General features: G+C 40.8%; 1 protein-coding gene across 1 annotated transcript in view; it reads right to left on the reverse strand.

Moving 5' to 3' along the window:
- Positions 1-776: 776 nt before the first annotated feature.
- Positions 777-15,602, reverse strand: part of LOC124258218 (excitatory amino acid transporter 2-like) — a 35,544-nt gene continuing 20,718 nt past the window's right edge. The window contains exons 3-10 of the mRNA XM_046692281.1: positions 8,836-9,034; positions 8,440-8,628; positions 7,055-7,262; positions 5,453-5,646; positions 4,916-5,042; positions 3,884-4,117; positions 1,933-2,127; positions 777-915 (exon numbers count right to left, since the gene is read on the reverse strand). Coding sequence (XP_046548237.1) covers positions 777-915; positions 1,933-2,127; positions 3,884-4,117; positions 4,916-5,042; positions 5,453-5,646; positions 7,055-7,262; positions 8,440-8,628; positions 8,836-9,034 — 1,485 coding nt within the window. The remainder of the gene's footprint in view (positions 916-1,932; positions 2,128-3,883; positions 4,118-4,915; positions 5,043-5,452; positions 5,647-7,054; positions 7,263-8,439; positions 8,629-8,835; positions 9,035-15,602) is intronic.

Consider the following 15,602-nt stretch of genomic DNA (forward strand, 5'->3'; position numbering starts at 1 on the left):
ATCGCTTGTGATGAGACAATCACGGAGAGCAGATGTTGAATAAATGTTTCGTAGGAATGTCATTAGGTTGGACTGGAAGATTGTTAGAGATTCTGCTTCTTTCAGATGAATGGAACTCATCCCATAGAACTGCAGTATCTTAGGCAATATCCTTAGCGCATACCGTTTGAGTTTTGTCTTTCGTATAGCAAGGGGGTAGGTTTCGACATAACAGAGGATCTAGGTGTGTGTTATACCTTAATAAAGTAAGATAATGTATGTGCTGGCAGAGGCAGGTTGAGTTCCATTTTCAACACGCCGGGACTCTGGATATCTGCTCTTTAGAGATATTAAACATTAATAAAGTAATCGTGTCTCTTGACCACAAGCATAGAATCAGAAGAGGGTGTTTGGTCCGATATTTCTAAGGTGGAAAAGCTTCACGACGACCATTAAATAATCGATTCCGTCCCAATCAGCCTGCCTTGGTTCAGTCTAATTACAAGACTGCCTGACCCATACTCGACAATCTTCAAACCGTTAAAAAATATTGTAATAGTGCTGAGAACGACGTTTCGCAAGAAACATTCAAACAAATTCAATTCAAGTTTGACAGTTCAACTGAGTTGGAAGACGGAGTGAAGTATCTCGTGAGTATTCCTGCAGCCAAACTGTCATTGTAGATATTCACCATTGTCACCATGCGCATCCTACGGAAATAGAAAATATATATATATGATATGATATATGGTTTAAATATGTTACACATCATACTTTAAAGGTAACCATTGTCATACTCACATGAACCAATCCACAGCCAGTACGATATAAGCATCTTCGACCGGCAAACCCACGGCAGCAACCACAACCAACATGGTAATGAAACCTGTCCCAGGGACTCCTGCAGCACCGATACTTGACAGAGTTGCAGACAGGCTGGGAAGATATGGTCGAGAGAAATATAAGGTTTAGGTTTTGAAGAAATACATCACATCGTGAATGGCCACAATGGATGATGTGCCATCACTAAACCCGATCCGATCAATATGCCAAAGTGATTCGTAGATTATGAAACAGGAACAGCGAACCAAAATTGTTGATGATTGAACCCACTCATGACCTCCCAGATCACCGACGAGAGCATAAAATCATGATAGGATTTACGGGTCATCGCCTGCAAGCATATCCTGACCATGCATGCTTGTTGCCGTCCCTTCGAGATCGTTACATTAGCAGCAAATCAAATAGTTTACACAATGTCAAATCATGGCCAATGCTGGTGTGGGGGACGTTATTTTGGAGCATGTTACATGAAAGCTCGTCTCATGGAACAATGAGCCCCGACGTTTTATTCTGTGAACATGTCTGGAGAATAATAGAGGAGAACATGCATTAACGTTAAACGTTGTTTGCTGAAATTGGCCAGGCGCCGCAAGAAAATTGAGACAAAATCCCTACAATCGCCATGCTGACTGGACGAATGCTTCCCATTTTACCCCGCCACATATACAGATATTTGGTGGTTATACTGTCATACTTCCTTACAGGTTGTAACGTGTTCCGAATAGGGGAATTAATATCGTACAACCTATTTTACAATGTGGGACGTTTTCTGTATTTCCGTCAATCACCTCCTTTTAGAAGAGTACATGCTAATGGTAGAAATAAAGGTTGAACGCCAACTGCAGAACTGGACGATAATTATAAAGGGTAAATAGTTTTATTCCTGACCATTCCAATTGTAATCGCAACTGATAATTTATGTTAAACACTTTCATTATGACAAAGCTACTATACACATATAGTATCAAAACACTTTGATAGACATACTGCAGTTCCCTGTAGGTTAATATCAGTGTGATCCACGGGTATTAGGAAGAACCTCAGCTTGAAATCTCGTTAATGTTTCATATTATATAATATTGGATGTCGACCCTCAGGGATTGGTCTTACCTGATAGCGACTAAATCTGCAAATGTGAGTATCCTGTGGTTCATCTGGGCCAGGAAGATCGGTGTCAGAGCCTGAATTATGGCCAAACCATCCATATTGATTGTTGCGCCTATAGGTAACACAAAGCGACAGATGGTTTTGTTGAATTTCATCTTCTCTTCACAGAGGCGTAAGGTAACAGGAAGGGCTGCTGCGCTAAAACAGAAAATCATGGCACTGTGTCAGGAATGGCATGTCGCTGGACCGCATGTCTCCTATTCAATATCGCAGGACAGTTATGTCATCAGCACTTGCATGAAACAAACACATAACACCATTTCAAAGAAAAAAGGAAGGAACTCGGGGAGAAACTGCACATCAACCCAACAACAACTTTCGGCGTACAGTTTTCCCAAAAGTTATTTCGAAAATCTTTGTTTCCTAATACTGCTAATAGATTTTTAAATAGGTGGTACATTATGTAGTAAGGCACTCAATACGGGAGGTAACTCTTGCAGGCTTGAGAATGAACCTTACTACATCAGGAGTTATCTCCCCTGGTGTAGCAGACGGCTTCCTTTGTTGATTTGATAGCAGAAGAGAAAAGAAAGCTGATTCTAGATGATTTTGAAAGGGGTGTGAATAATTCAAAAGCGTTACATGACATGACATGCCTCTGTCTACAGTATACATTACTTTGAAGAATATTCAGTCAGGATTTGGGATTGATAACAAGAGGGAGGCCACGGAAGTTCAGTACTAAGGATCGCCGTGGGTACGGAAAATGAAAAGCGTTGAGAATATCAGAAATGACATGATTGACAGAGGAAGTCCTCAGGCATGTAATGAAACCATTAGACAAGAATTACAAAGACTTAAGTGGGTGAAAAAGCGCGGAATTCCCTCACCACTGATGAACGATGCACAAAAAGAAAGACGTTTAAACTGTGTAGGGCTCACGAAATCAAGACTGAGAAAATGTTTTCTTTTCTGATGAAAGCTTTGTCTGGCTTTTTCCCGAACTGTGTGGAAATTTGGACAAATGATACCGTGAAACCTATCTACCAACGCCGAAACCATAGACCGAATTTCATATGTCGGTTGGGATATCATCACGCCGTTTTGTATTTTCACTGGACATTTGATGAAGGAACGAGGTGCTGACATCTTAAATGGTCACCTACATCCAATGGCCCGAACACACTGTTTGAAGATATTTTCCACGACCCAAAGCACACTGCGGACTACACAAAACAGTGGTTGTCCCACAAAAATGTTTAACTTTTAGACTGGCCCACCTGCAACCCAGATCTTAACCCTTATGAAAATGTGTGGGGACTAATGGAGGACAGAATAAACCAAAAGGACTTAGAAATACTGAGGATATGAGGAATGAAGTTCTTGAATATTGGGATACGCTGTCGCACGATTTCCTACAAACTTGGATCGAGAGTGTACCTAGGCGCATTCAGTCGGGTATTGCTTGAGCAAGGTCCCACAAAGTACTGAAACGACACTTAGACTGTAAGAGCATCATATCTCAACATATTCATTTAACCAAACTTCTATGGTTTATATGCATCTATTATTTATTGGAGGAAACAACTTTCTCAATAATTTCTGAGAATACTATATCTGTGGGCTAGGCCATCAGACAATGATTACACATGTCTTGAGATATGTTTGCACTGAATAACCCACGAACGCTTTAAAACACTGTGTTAGATAGGCTGTGGAGAAGAATAGAATCATAGGCCGTCAACATCTTCCAATCCTATCCTCGGTGTGCATGCATTCCCTAAATAACTTTAAAAGCCACCGATGAAGGGATGGATATGCTGCCAATACACCTCCTTCTGAAACTCAGTCATAGCGTACTTCGTTTAATACAAATAGAAATATAATCAACGCTTGATCTGTCTGAGACCACACTGTTGACAAGAATTCGCCCAACAAACAACAATGTTTGCACCTGGAACTTGTACCCAGACCAGTCAGAAGAGACTCTATCAGACCAAGGGACACGCGGAAAGGATTTTGCCTGGTCAGTATGAAGTAGATCGCCGGCAGCACGACCAGAGCATGGATGGCCAAACCAATGAGACCGGTGACCATGTACATCGCTAGTTGTTGAGCTGCTGTTTCCAGGTCCCGTACTTCAAGAATCTTATTCATGATGATGAACAGTATACCTATAGGATTGTACCTGAAAGAATGACAAAGCAGAGCACATGTGATGTTTACACACGCATGGCAAGGAACAGCACAGGTAGTGTTTATACACACATGACAAGACAGAACACATATAGTGTTTACGCACGCATGACGAGACAGAGGGCATGTAGTGTTTACACACGCATGACAAGACAGAGCACATGTAGTGTTTACACACGCATGACAAGACAGAGCACATGTAGTGTTTACACACGCATGACAAGAGAGAGGGCATGTAGTGTTTACACACTCATGACAAGACAGAGCACATGTAGTGTTTACACACGCATGACAAGACAGAGGGCATGTAGTGTTTACACACGCATGACAAGACAGAGGGCATGTTGTGTTTACACACGCATGACAAGACAGAGGGCATGTAATGTTTACACACTCATAACAAAGCACAGCAAATTGCGTGTTTACACACGCATGCCAATGCAGAGCACATGTAGCATATTAAGGCAACAATTTCCTATATGGATGACTCAGCTATGTTTATATTGCTTTCATAAAAATGCTTCATTTACCTTCGATGGTCAGAGTTTTCTCTGGTCTGATGGTTTCACTTTGACCTTGCTCACAAGGTTCAGTGTGGGTTCCTTTTGTATTCCTTATCATATACGTAGATGCCCTATGATTTCATATTGCTTTAGGGCAATTTCATTGTAAATGCTAGTTTTAAAGGTAGATATGCGTTTATTAATGAAGACGGTTCGCCCACGGTCCATATATTCTATTAAAAACAATTATAGTTGTTTTTGAAATGTTGGCAAAGTGTCATAATCACCACATAACCAGTTTTGTCATGTTCATGGTTATTTGATTCAGAATGTTGAAGAGGTCCACCATCACACGGCCAGATTCGCCCATGTTGTTCAGCATCACACCAAACACCGCGAAGAACAGCAGGATTCCTACAGATACACATAATACACATCCTAGAATTCCCAGAGGAATGTCTTAGTGTTACAGAAGTATGCTTATGAAAAGAACCATGTTATGTGAAGTTATTATTTTAAGATAATGACGAGATTATTCATGTCTACGTGGAGTGATGTGTGAAGCCCATTTCTCGTGTCCCCTGCCGTGATGTATGCGGCGTAAAACTTAACTCACTCACACTCACGCATATGGCATTTTATTGACATTTTAGCCAATATTACCAAATAGTGAAGATACGGTGTATACATACACTACTTCAGTTAAACATGGTTCTTTCCATATTGTCAGAAAGTCAATATCTGAAGGAGTTCATATTGTTGACCTTCATTAGCAAGACATATGTCTTTCGTTTTGAGGATGTTAGATACGGTCTCTTGCTTACCTATGACATTCATTCCGTCCAGGTAGGTCACGGATCTCTGCCAAATGTGTCCACCATGCTCGAAGTAATTGGGACTGTGATTAGTAAGTGATGCCGATGTTTCTGTTGTGTTCAGAGGCTCAGCCATGTATTTGGTGAATGTTGTCTTCGAGTGCTGGAATGAGGCTTGCATGACGTTTTCGGGAATGATGTTTCTAATAAAAAACAAACCTATTTATTTGTGACATCATGCATATGCTTACACCTGGCAATCCTGCTGGGAACCAAGTAGGTAGCTATAGCAGATGTGCTGTGCCCCACAAAGGTCCCAAGTAGGATGGAGAATCTCTTGCAAATGGTAGGTGGATCACCATTGAAAAAGAAATATTTATATCTACGTTTTGGGATATATTTTACATTAAATCCTAGATGTGAATACAGCTCTGTAACAGGAAAACGTGTGATACGATGCATCAACACAGCAGTAATCAGTTTTTGGTCGTCAAACTCAATGTGCAATAGAAAAGAATCACCCAATGTAAACCAACGCGAGCCTCACTGGTGTCAGCTCTATTCCCGTGTGCAAATTGAACAACGTTCTGACTGCTAAACGATTACTTCCGAATCATGATGAATGTTATGAACTTTTTTCCTTGAAGTAGCGAAATAGATTAACCAATCTGTTTGATCTACGCAGCGGGGATACCCAGTGGGAAGTCTGACCACCATATACCGTTACTGTTGCGACAAGCATTGGTTGCTTGTTCAATTCAAACCAGAATGCACTGCCGATATCACGTTAAATATTAACTCACTCACTCACTCTAACCAGACTGAAACCAGGTGAAGCCGTATTCCGGTTGTGACAAACTTGCACCTGGGCACTGCTACCCTCTTTTTACCGTAACTTCACGCGTTACCTGGAGAGGTCGGTTTAAGAATTTAACTGTGTCGTCAACTTGTTTGAAAGAAAATATATTCATGCTCTTTCAGAGCAACCGCCCTTAAGGATATGTCCTTTTGAAAGAAATATACAAATAAAAACAAAACACTCACCAAGCTTGTTTTCAGAATGTTATATCAACCCAGATAAAAATTCAGAAAACAAAATGAATATTCATTCGTTTCCATTAGTCGATCAATATTTCCGCTCATATAAATTTCACCACGTTTCGCCTCATATATACTCTCGTATTTTGCGAACTCATTAAGGAACTTGGTGGACAAAGCACGGTACACCATTGTGGTGCCGGTTTTCCCTTCATAATTTTCACATTTCTTCCCCACTGTTTTAGTAATTATGGCTTACATTATACAATCACCAGACGAACAGACAACTAAACGGGTTAAGATAAAGAGGAATGGTTGTATTATAATGGTTGATCAGTTGTTTGTATAAAGTGAGGTGGCGGTGAGGTAGCCCAGAGGTCAAAGCGTTTGCTCGTCACGCCGAAGACGTTCGAGTCCCCACATGGGTTTACTGTGTGAAACGCATTTCTGGTGTCCCCCGCCGTGATATTGCTGAAATATTGCTAAAAGCGGCATAAAACCCAACCCAACTCACTCACTCACTCACTCACTATAAAAAGTGAGATTATGACAAAGTAATAAAGGAAGACTCACCTCAACAGGTCCAATATGGCGTCCGTCGTCTCGGGTAACGGTTCGTCATGGATCGCTATGGAACTTGAATTAGATTTCATAACCTGCCCTGGTCGTACAATGAGCGCGAGTCCGATTCCGAGGACAGTGGCGAGGACAGTTGTGCAAATATAATAAGTCAGCGCCATGATCCCTAACTTACCACGTGACTGGTTCAAATTTGCCACACCTGTGCAAGAGAGGTCAGATGGCAGACATTACTGAAAGACATTATACAATGCGTACCGACAGATTGCTTTTAGTAGATTTCATGCATCAAACCAAACCAGGCAGTCACTTATTCCTTTTGGCATTACATGCTGAAAGTCTTTTAAAACGCAATGTGACATTCATACTTTCTTTACTCACAAATGTCACCATATATGAATGTAACTGGCAGATATGTTTGAAGTGAACATATGTAGATAATTTCATCCTAAAATTTCTGATCAACAACAAGATCAGTGACGCAACAACGACATCAAACAAAGAAGGGGTCACTTGCAGTCAATATCGTGTGTGTCCACCGTGCGCTGCAAGACATGCTCGCAGTCTTTGGGGCATTGAGAGACACAAATTTCTCGAGAACAGCTGCGGCATGGTCTGATAGTGATGTTGAAGGGTCTGTGTCAATTCAGCAACTGTCCTTGGTGGCACAAGTTGATTTCGAACTCCACGTCCAAGTTCATCCAACAGATGCTCGATTTGGTTCATGTTTGGGGACAACAAAGGCCAGTCCATCACACGAACATTCTCATTATTCAAAAAAGTTCCTTGTTACCCGGCTGCACGGGGACGTCCATTATTATGCTGAAACACAAAACGGTTACGACCGCCATGTTGATCCATCATTGTGACTACAGCAAGACGAAGGATGTTGTCCACATGACGTTGAGCAATTAGACTGCCGTTAATCACTACCATCTTGGATCGGAAGTTGGCATTGATAGAACACCAGTTCATAACAACATCCCTTCCAAAACGATCATTTTCAAGGACACAGTTTGGCGTAAGTCTTTCTCCTCGACGTCGATAAATCCATTGACGTCCATCTTCAAAGGATACGTTAAACCTAGATTCATCTTAAAAAAAAAGACATCTCGCCATGGCCTGTTGCCAAGATATGCGCTGTTAGCTGCCCATTGCTGTCTGGCAAGTCTGTGGCGATGCAACGACATCGGATGTTAATGCAGCAAGGCGTCTTCGCACCGTTTGGGCGCTGAATTGACGTTGTCTTGTCCCAATTGTACTCCTTGCCGTATCAGCAGCTGTTGGGAGCCGACTTAGCAAGTTTGAAACTCGGATATTGCGGTCCTGTCAAGCTGTCGTCACAGGTGGTGCACCAGGACGAGGACGATCAGCAATACTTCCGGTGGCCCCAAAAAGTTGTCTGAGTCGATCAACAGTGGATGGATGCACATCAAAGCGCCTGTCAATCATCACATCTGAAGCACCTTGGCTGACCATACCGATAGCCTGATTCCTTTCATCTTGTGTCAAGCGTGGCATTTTCTCAAAGTGATTGAGTTTCACAATCCCTTGTGCTTTTAAAGGGCCTGAGAGCAAGTAATGCACATGCACAACGTGTTTCATGAATGTGGTTCTGTATACGCGGAATGTCAAAGATTCAGTTTTAAGCATTGAAGTTCATGTGAGAGGAATGCTCGGGAACTCCAAATCGTGGGAGATATCTGTTATAGTTCACTAAGCACATGTTACATTTGTATATACCTGACATTGAATTGCCTAAGGGTAGTACTGACCTGAGACCATGCTTGAGGTAACGAGAGGCAGCAATAAAAGCTTGAACATGCGCATGAGCACTTCCCCCGGGACACCAATAAGACTGACTGTCTCAGGAGTTGGTTTAAGCCGACGAGTCAGCATTCCCAGAATCACTCCAAGACTCACTGACATGATGGTGGCGATCAAAAGCATGTTCGTTTTCAGGCCATTTCGGAGCTGAAAATACCGACACACAGTCATGGTAAAATTTATCCGGTGCTATTCCATTAATGAAAGTCGCTTTGGCGAATGAAGATGACATGGAATGGTTCTGGAGTCCCAAGGCATTACTTTTCCCCAAAAATGTTATTGAAGGATGTAGGGAAGAAGTACAGAAAAACACATACCACCGAACATACCCACTGCCATACTCATACCTGGGCACAGGTTAACACAACGCATTTAGAAAGAACCAAACAGTTATGGAGACGTTAAAAATATATTACCTTTCTTTTCCAGTTCGACATGGTGTTACCTGCACTCTTGTCTTGCATCAGAGTGATGTCTTCTGTGCTCGTTGTTTGATCCATTTAGAAAGGTTGTATCTACCTTTCAAAGAAATTTGGATAAATGAATCTTATTCTAACACAGTTATGCTTTCTTGTGTATTATACAATATTGTTGAAACATATCGTAGTGTAACTCAGCTAACACGACTAAATATTCTAGTGCTCGAAAGAAAGTATGCAGTGTGTTTTACCTAACTTGAAAAGAAAAGAAAAAGCATATAAATGAACATCTGTTTAATTTCATTAGAGTATTTAATTCTACAGTTTCATTTCAAAAGTACCGTTTGACTCATACTGGAAGACGCGTAGTATCATAGTATGAAGTTTTACACAAATCAACAAGACCCTCTTCATCGACGCCACGTTCAATTGTTTAATGACCACGAAATGCAGAAACAATGGTTGCCAGGCAAAAGTGATATGTGCACATGTTCACATGTGATATATATGACACTGGCTATGTTTCACCATATGGGTAATAAATTCCAGTATCACCCAGTGCTGCTTCTGTTGGTATACATAGGAAACAAGTCGGCCCTTAACGTGGAGACCAATTATGTGTGACGGTTTGACATAAAAATGAATTATTCAGTAAATATCAATTCTGTAATTTTATGACTGTATCACGCTGCACTGCCAATATGGCCACGCCTCGCTTGTTTCCACTGATGCCGAAATATGCAATTAAGAAACTATTATGAAGTACCATTGTGTACTGATCATGAACATAATCAGTGAACATACAGGGTAGATAAGGGCAGATGAATGAGCTACATGTTGTTCCAGTTTATGGAAAATTCGCTCGTTACTGAATAAGACAAGTGTGATATTACAAGCAGTGAAGGTACTTTTGGTGTTTCCAGACAGGCCACTTGTGATTTATGGGCACGTTACAACTTTGCTGAAAGTGTTATTGACACGCCAGAAGTAAAACATACATACGGGTGAGGCATCTCTGAAATCAACAACAGAAGTACCACAGCCCCAATAACAGTAACACAACAGTTTCAGCATGGTGGTAGGATGGCGCTTGCGCGTGTGGCCCATGCTATGTCGCTCATGAGACGCCAAAGGTGATCATGCAGAACCACACCATTCCGCGCATGATTGTCAGCAGTGGACTGTCATGGCATGACCATTCCCAACGGAATGTTGCGCGCATTTGTCAGGGAGATTCTGCAGCGCCACAAATTTACATCTTACCTTAGCCGGGATGCAGTGGTTCAGCCAGAAGAATAATAAACCATAGACTCTTCAAATGGTCGTTGCCCTGCAGCAAAAGTGGCAGAACATATATATTCCGCATATTTTCTAATTTATTTAGCATTACTCTCTTTGCATGTGCATTAAACCGGGTTAGATTTGTTATGTCTTCAGTTTGTTTGGTTTATGGGTATTTCTAACATATATCACATTGCAAATTATCGGAGAAGAACCTATAATCCAAAAGTTCTCTATAAGCAGGGATATCAACAAAAAGATATATTCGTAGAAGAGAATAGTTATCAATACTCACAGCCTTCGTCACTTGATACCCGAATGTCACGATAAATATTCACTTACGCGGAATAAGGTATATTAGTAATCCTTACCTTCAGAATATCGCGGACGGAATGGTATCTGATGCGGTTTAATTTGAGAACCTAATGATCAGAAGCCATCCAGATGGATTTATGTGCATCAACATGTTTGAATGCCCTTCATTGGATGATTATTCTCAGCCTAACAAAACAGCTTGCCATATCAGAGCCATGACTATGTAATGCTGTAATAAAGATAAATTATTGCTAAATTTTTGCGTGTATTGAATAATGCATGTACAGTTCAAATGCTGTGAATTTTACCCATTCTCTTGTCTGTTCCATCTGATCACCCATAGCTAAAACAGTTACAGTTAGCTCTTACAGTTAGCATGGTCAATGGCAATTATCAACGATTACCGGGTCACTTTAATGTCTCAAGTATTATGGTTATGTATTGAATCCAATTGAAAACTGCAGCAATGGAAATATTAGACTTAAATCGCGCAAATCGTGTTGAGATTATTATTAATGTCCTTAGCAGGGCGCAGAACTACTGCTCCTACCTCCAACAATAACAGCTGGTTTAAAGTACATGATGGCTCATCATATATACTGAACCACAAAAGAAATGTCGTACCGATAGCGGTTTCGTAAAGCACACACCCTTATTAACCGTAATTAACAATCAAAATGGAGAATTGAGTTCAGTCTTGACAATTATGGCCAACACATCTTTGGGAATCACATGTAGAGTTCACATAAACAAAATCACCAAAAATGGTACCATTAAGATTCCCCAAAGTCTGTATAGTATGTGGCCTCCAGGGCATCGATGAAAGCGTTGCATCGTCTTTACATGGAATGAATTACCCGGTTGATGAAGGCCATAGGCACTTGGACCCATACTCAGTGAAATGCCTGATCGAGCCCATCTGCAGTTGTCGACCTTAGTTGGAGGTCATTCAGTCTTCTTTGAATCTCATCCTAAAGGTGTTCTATTGGACTCAAATCCAGACTGAGAGCAGGCTATTGTCTGGTTTGGATGCCATTGTTGTCTTAGGAGGTCCAGTGTTGCTCTCGCAGTGTGGGCACGAGCGTTATCTTGATAGAAGATGTGATTTCTGTAACGTCCAAAATGTGGTTCAACGTGGGGTCCTATGATTTGGTCTATGTAGCGAGCATCTGTCACGACATTTCCTCATCCTGGACAGAGATTCTAGAACAACACGTTGCCAGCTTTCAGGTTGCATCCCACACCATGATGTTTGGACCACCCCACGACAATACACTCTTGGAAAACAGTTCCTCACGCTTTCACCAAACTCTCACTGTGCCATCGAATATCGAAACACAGTATCGGCTTTCATGAGAAAAAAGCACAGTTCACCATTGTCGATAATGCTAATATCGATGCTGAGATGCCCATTGCAGTCGCATTTTGTGGTGATGAGCGGTGAGGACAGGACTACGTCAAGAAACATGATGGGTCTGTTGTGAGTCCAAATGGTCTGCCGTGCTGTTTCTGTTGCTTTAAGGAAGCGATCTTGCAGATCTGTCGGCCTTGACATTGTGATGTTACTGTAGGTCGCCCCCTGCTCAAAGTCACCTGATACCAGTCGATAATTTGTCCTAGCATAAACATTAAAAAGGATTGGCTACTCTCTGTTCAGTATGGCCAACTTGCAATCGTCCAAAGACTTGAGTCATGCTATGGCGATTGTGTCAAAACAAAAAATGATTTCAGGTGAGTTTGGGACACATTCATTTCATTCTTAGGGTTGTCACGATATGCACGTGCATTTTCATTTTCTTGAATGTCATAGGGAACCTTTAACCACGTCTGCCTTTTTATATGTGCGTTTGGTCGATATGCTTTTGTATTAGAAAACACACTGATGTTGGTAATAACTTTAAATTTGGATTGAAACACATGTTAACAAAGGATACAATCATTATTAAAACACCACTTTGTAATAACAAAATCTTGCACTGGTTTTGAAAGGCGACGTTTCTGTTGTGGTTCAGTATATCACGGACTCTTCTTCGCCAATTCAATGCACGTTCGAGGTCAATATGATGAAAGGTACTGATGTAATGAGACAAGGTTACTATAACTGTGTATTCAAGCAGGAACGGATACAAACTGTTTCAACTGGCAACCATATAACAACGGAGTGTGACCTCCTAAAATTATTTGACTTATTAATGTGATGAGTGATGTCACAATGGAAATGTTGGTTTACAATGTGGTGCCACAGTGACAGATTCACAATTTTCTCGAGGATTCGCGAAAATTAAATTGTTCTGAATTTAACCATACGTTTTAGTGCACAAGCTGCCACTCTTGTAGAAATCCCAACTCTGGCGAGACGGATTTAACGTTGTAAAAAGAGTGAGAAAGTGGGTAAAAATGTTATGGTCAGCAAGACATCCCAAGAACGGTTCACTGAATTTTCTTCATAGACATTCAGGACTTCTCTTGAATGTTTTTGATAAGCAATTTCTTTATTTCTATTTTGCATATATCATACACCATGACATTCATGTCATGGTCAAAGCGATTCTTGAAAAAAATGTGTGTTTAAACAACTACAGAGCAAGATATCATGTATCATGTCAGTGTATGAAATAATGCCCGTCCGACCGCCCGAGACGGTCTAGATTTACAGCTAGCCAGCCCGATGATCTGGTTAAACTTTTAGATGTTCAATACATATCTTGGTGTCTGGTCTGGTTAAATCCATTTTGAAGTTACCAGCCCTGATGTCTGGCTGTGTTTTGGCTTATTTCATACACTGATCATGTACGCATGTACAGCCAACACTTTATATTCAAAATACACATCTGAAATATTGGTAGGAATATATTCTGTGAAGGAGTGAGTGAGTGAGTTAAAATTTAACGTCACATCGGCAATATTTCAGCCATATCGTGACGAGAACAATCAATCTTCTACATAGTAAGTAATGATAAACTGTAAAACCTGTCAACGAAGGACAGTAAAATAACTAGATAATCACAGATTCGAAATTAAAACTAGTAATTAACTCTAAAACATTTTAACTATAGGGGACAACACAATATAAAAATGGGCTATAGATCGCTAACAACTGAAGGTAGATCACCATACTAGGGACCATGGGGACTTACAGTACATTTGCTTCCTGCATGGGCCCACGGGTCACATTGCAAGTATGCCTAACCTTGTACAAATAAAGAAGCATTTCGTTTACATCAATGCACTACCTTGTGTTAGTGGTGATATAAGTTATAACTGCCTAGTTGTTCAGTATCCTTAGTGGTGGCAGAAGGAGATGGTATCTCTGTGGTGTTTTTTCACAACTTGCATCCTAGCAACATGTTTAACACCTGGACAGGCTGGTATGATGTTTTCTATTTTTCTCTATAAAATCCTATTTGTCTTTCATTTATTAATCGTACGTAAACAACCCCTTTGATCTGTTGCCTTAGTATTTTACATGTTGATGAAGAGTAAATATAGGATGTTTTATGGGGGACAGCTTATTTATCATATTGTGATGTGACGTCATCAATGTGAAATCCATCCCTGTTGTAACAGCTACTGACCCGTGAAAATCCGGGGTAGAGCAGATCCTCAGCAGCCCATGCTTGCCACAAAAAGCGACTATGCTTGTCGTAAGAGGCGACTAACGGGATCGGGTGGTCAGGCTCGCTGACTTGCTTGACACATGTCATCGGTTACCAATTGCGCAGATCGATGCTCATGCTGTTGATAAGTGGATTGTCTGGTTAAGACTCGATTATTTACAGACCGCCGCCATATAGCAGGAACATTGCTGAGTGCGGCGTAAAACTAAACTCACTCACTCACTGTAACAGCTACTATAGGAGTATAAACTCAGGGAGACCCATTGCTAGGCATATTCACAGAGCTAATAAGGGGACACTGTGTACCCAGTCTGTATCGTACTAATTCGTTTCGCCGCCGTGAGTGTTCTCTATTCTCGGCGGAATAAGTATCTTCGGAGTCCCTGGCTCACAATATACGATGTAATATTTTCGAGCCAATTTCATTTGAATGATGTTTTCATGACATTTCAGTTTAGACTTTTGAAGTTGGTTAGTTTTTGTGCCCACACTACTAAAACAGTCTTGTTTATGGGGACTGTTTTCTGCCTGGAGCTGGTTTCGGGGAATTAGCTCGGGATCTCCACCTTCAAAACAGAGAGCCTCTGAGGTAAAGCAGGAATGTTTACTAGATATATATCTGAAGGCACAGAATACACATTCAATTAACTGGTAATTCTGAATAATAATTATCAGACAAATGAATATGATATTAAAGCCGAAACTATTTAATTGAAATTACAACCAATATGGCAAGACCAAGATATAGATATAGATGATAAAAGCATGCTGAATTCAAAATATAAACGTCATACTCGTTGTACAAGAACTGATTGTGAGCAGCCATGGCTCCCAACACTAAAAGGGCTTAATATTTTAACTTAATTATTTTACTGGCACTCTGATGATGGCAAAAGTATAAGGTATATATTTTGATTGAGAAAATTGTAATAATTATGGCACTGTTATACTACGTTTAGGGCAGATCACAGCGTCTGCGAACCATGTTAACAAATTAAGATTCCAGAGACTCTGGTACATACTGCTACACAAGGTAAGAGACCCACACTACCCACCTGTAAAGCGATAAATGCGTCAATGCAT

Source organism: Haliotis rubra, unplaced genomic scaffold (assembly GCF_003918875.1).
Source record: "Haliotis rubra isolate DU_JTF1 unplaced genomic scaffold, ASM391887v1 Scf687, whole genome shotgun sequence".
Lineage (NCBI taxonomy): Eukaryota > Metazoa > Mollusca > Gastropoda > Lepetellida > Haliotidae > Haliotis > Haliotis rubra.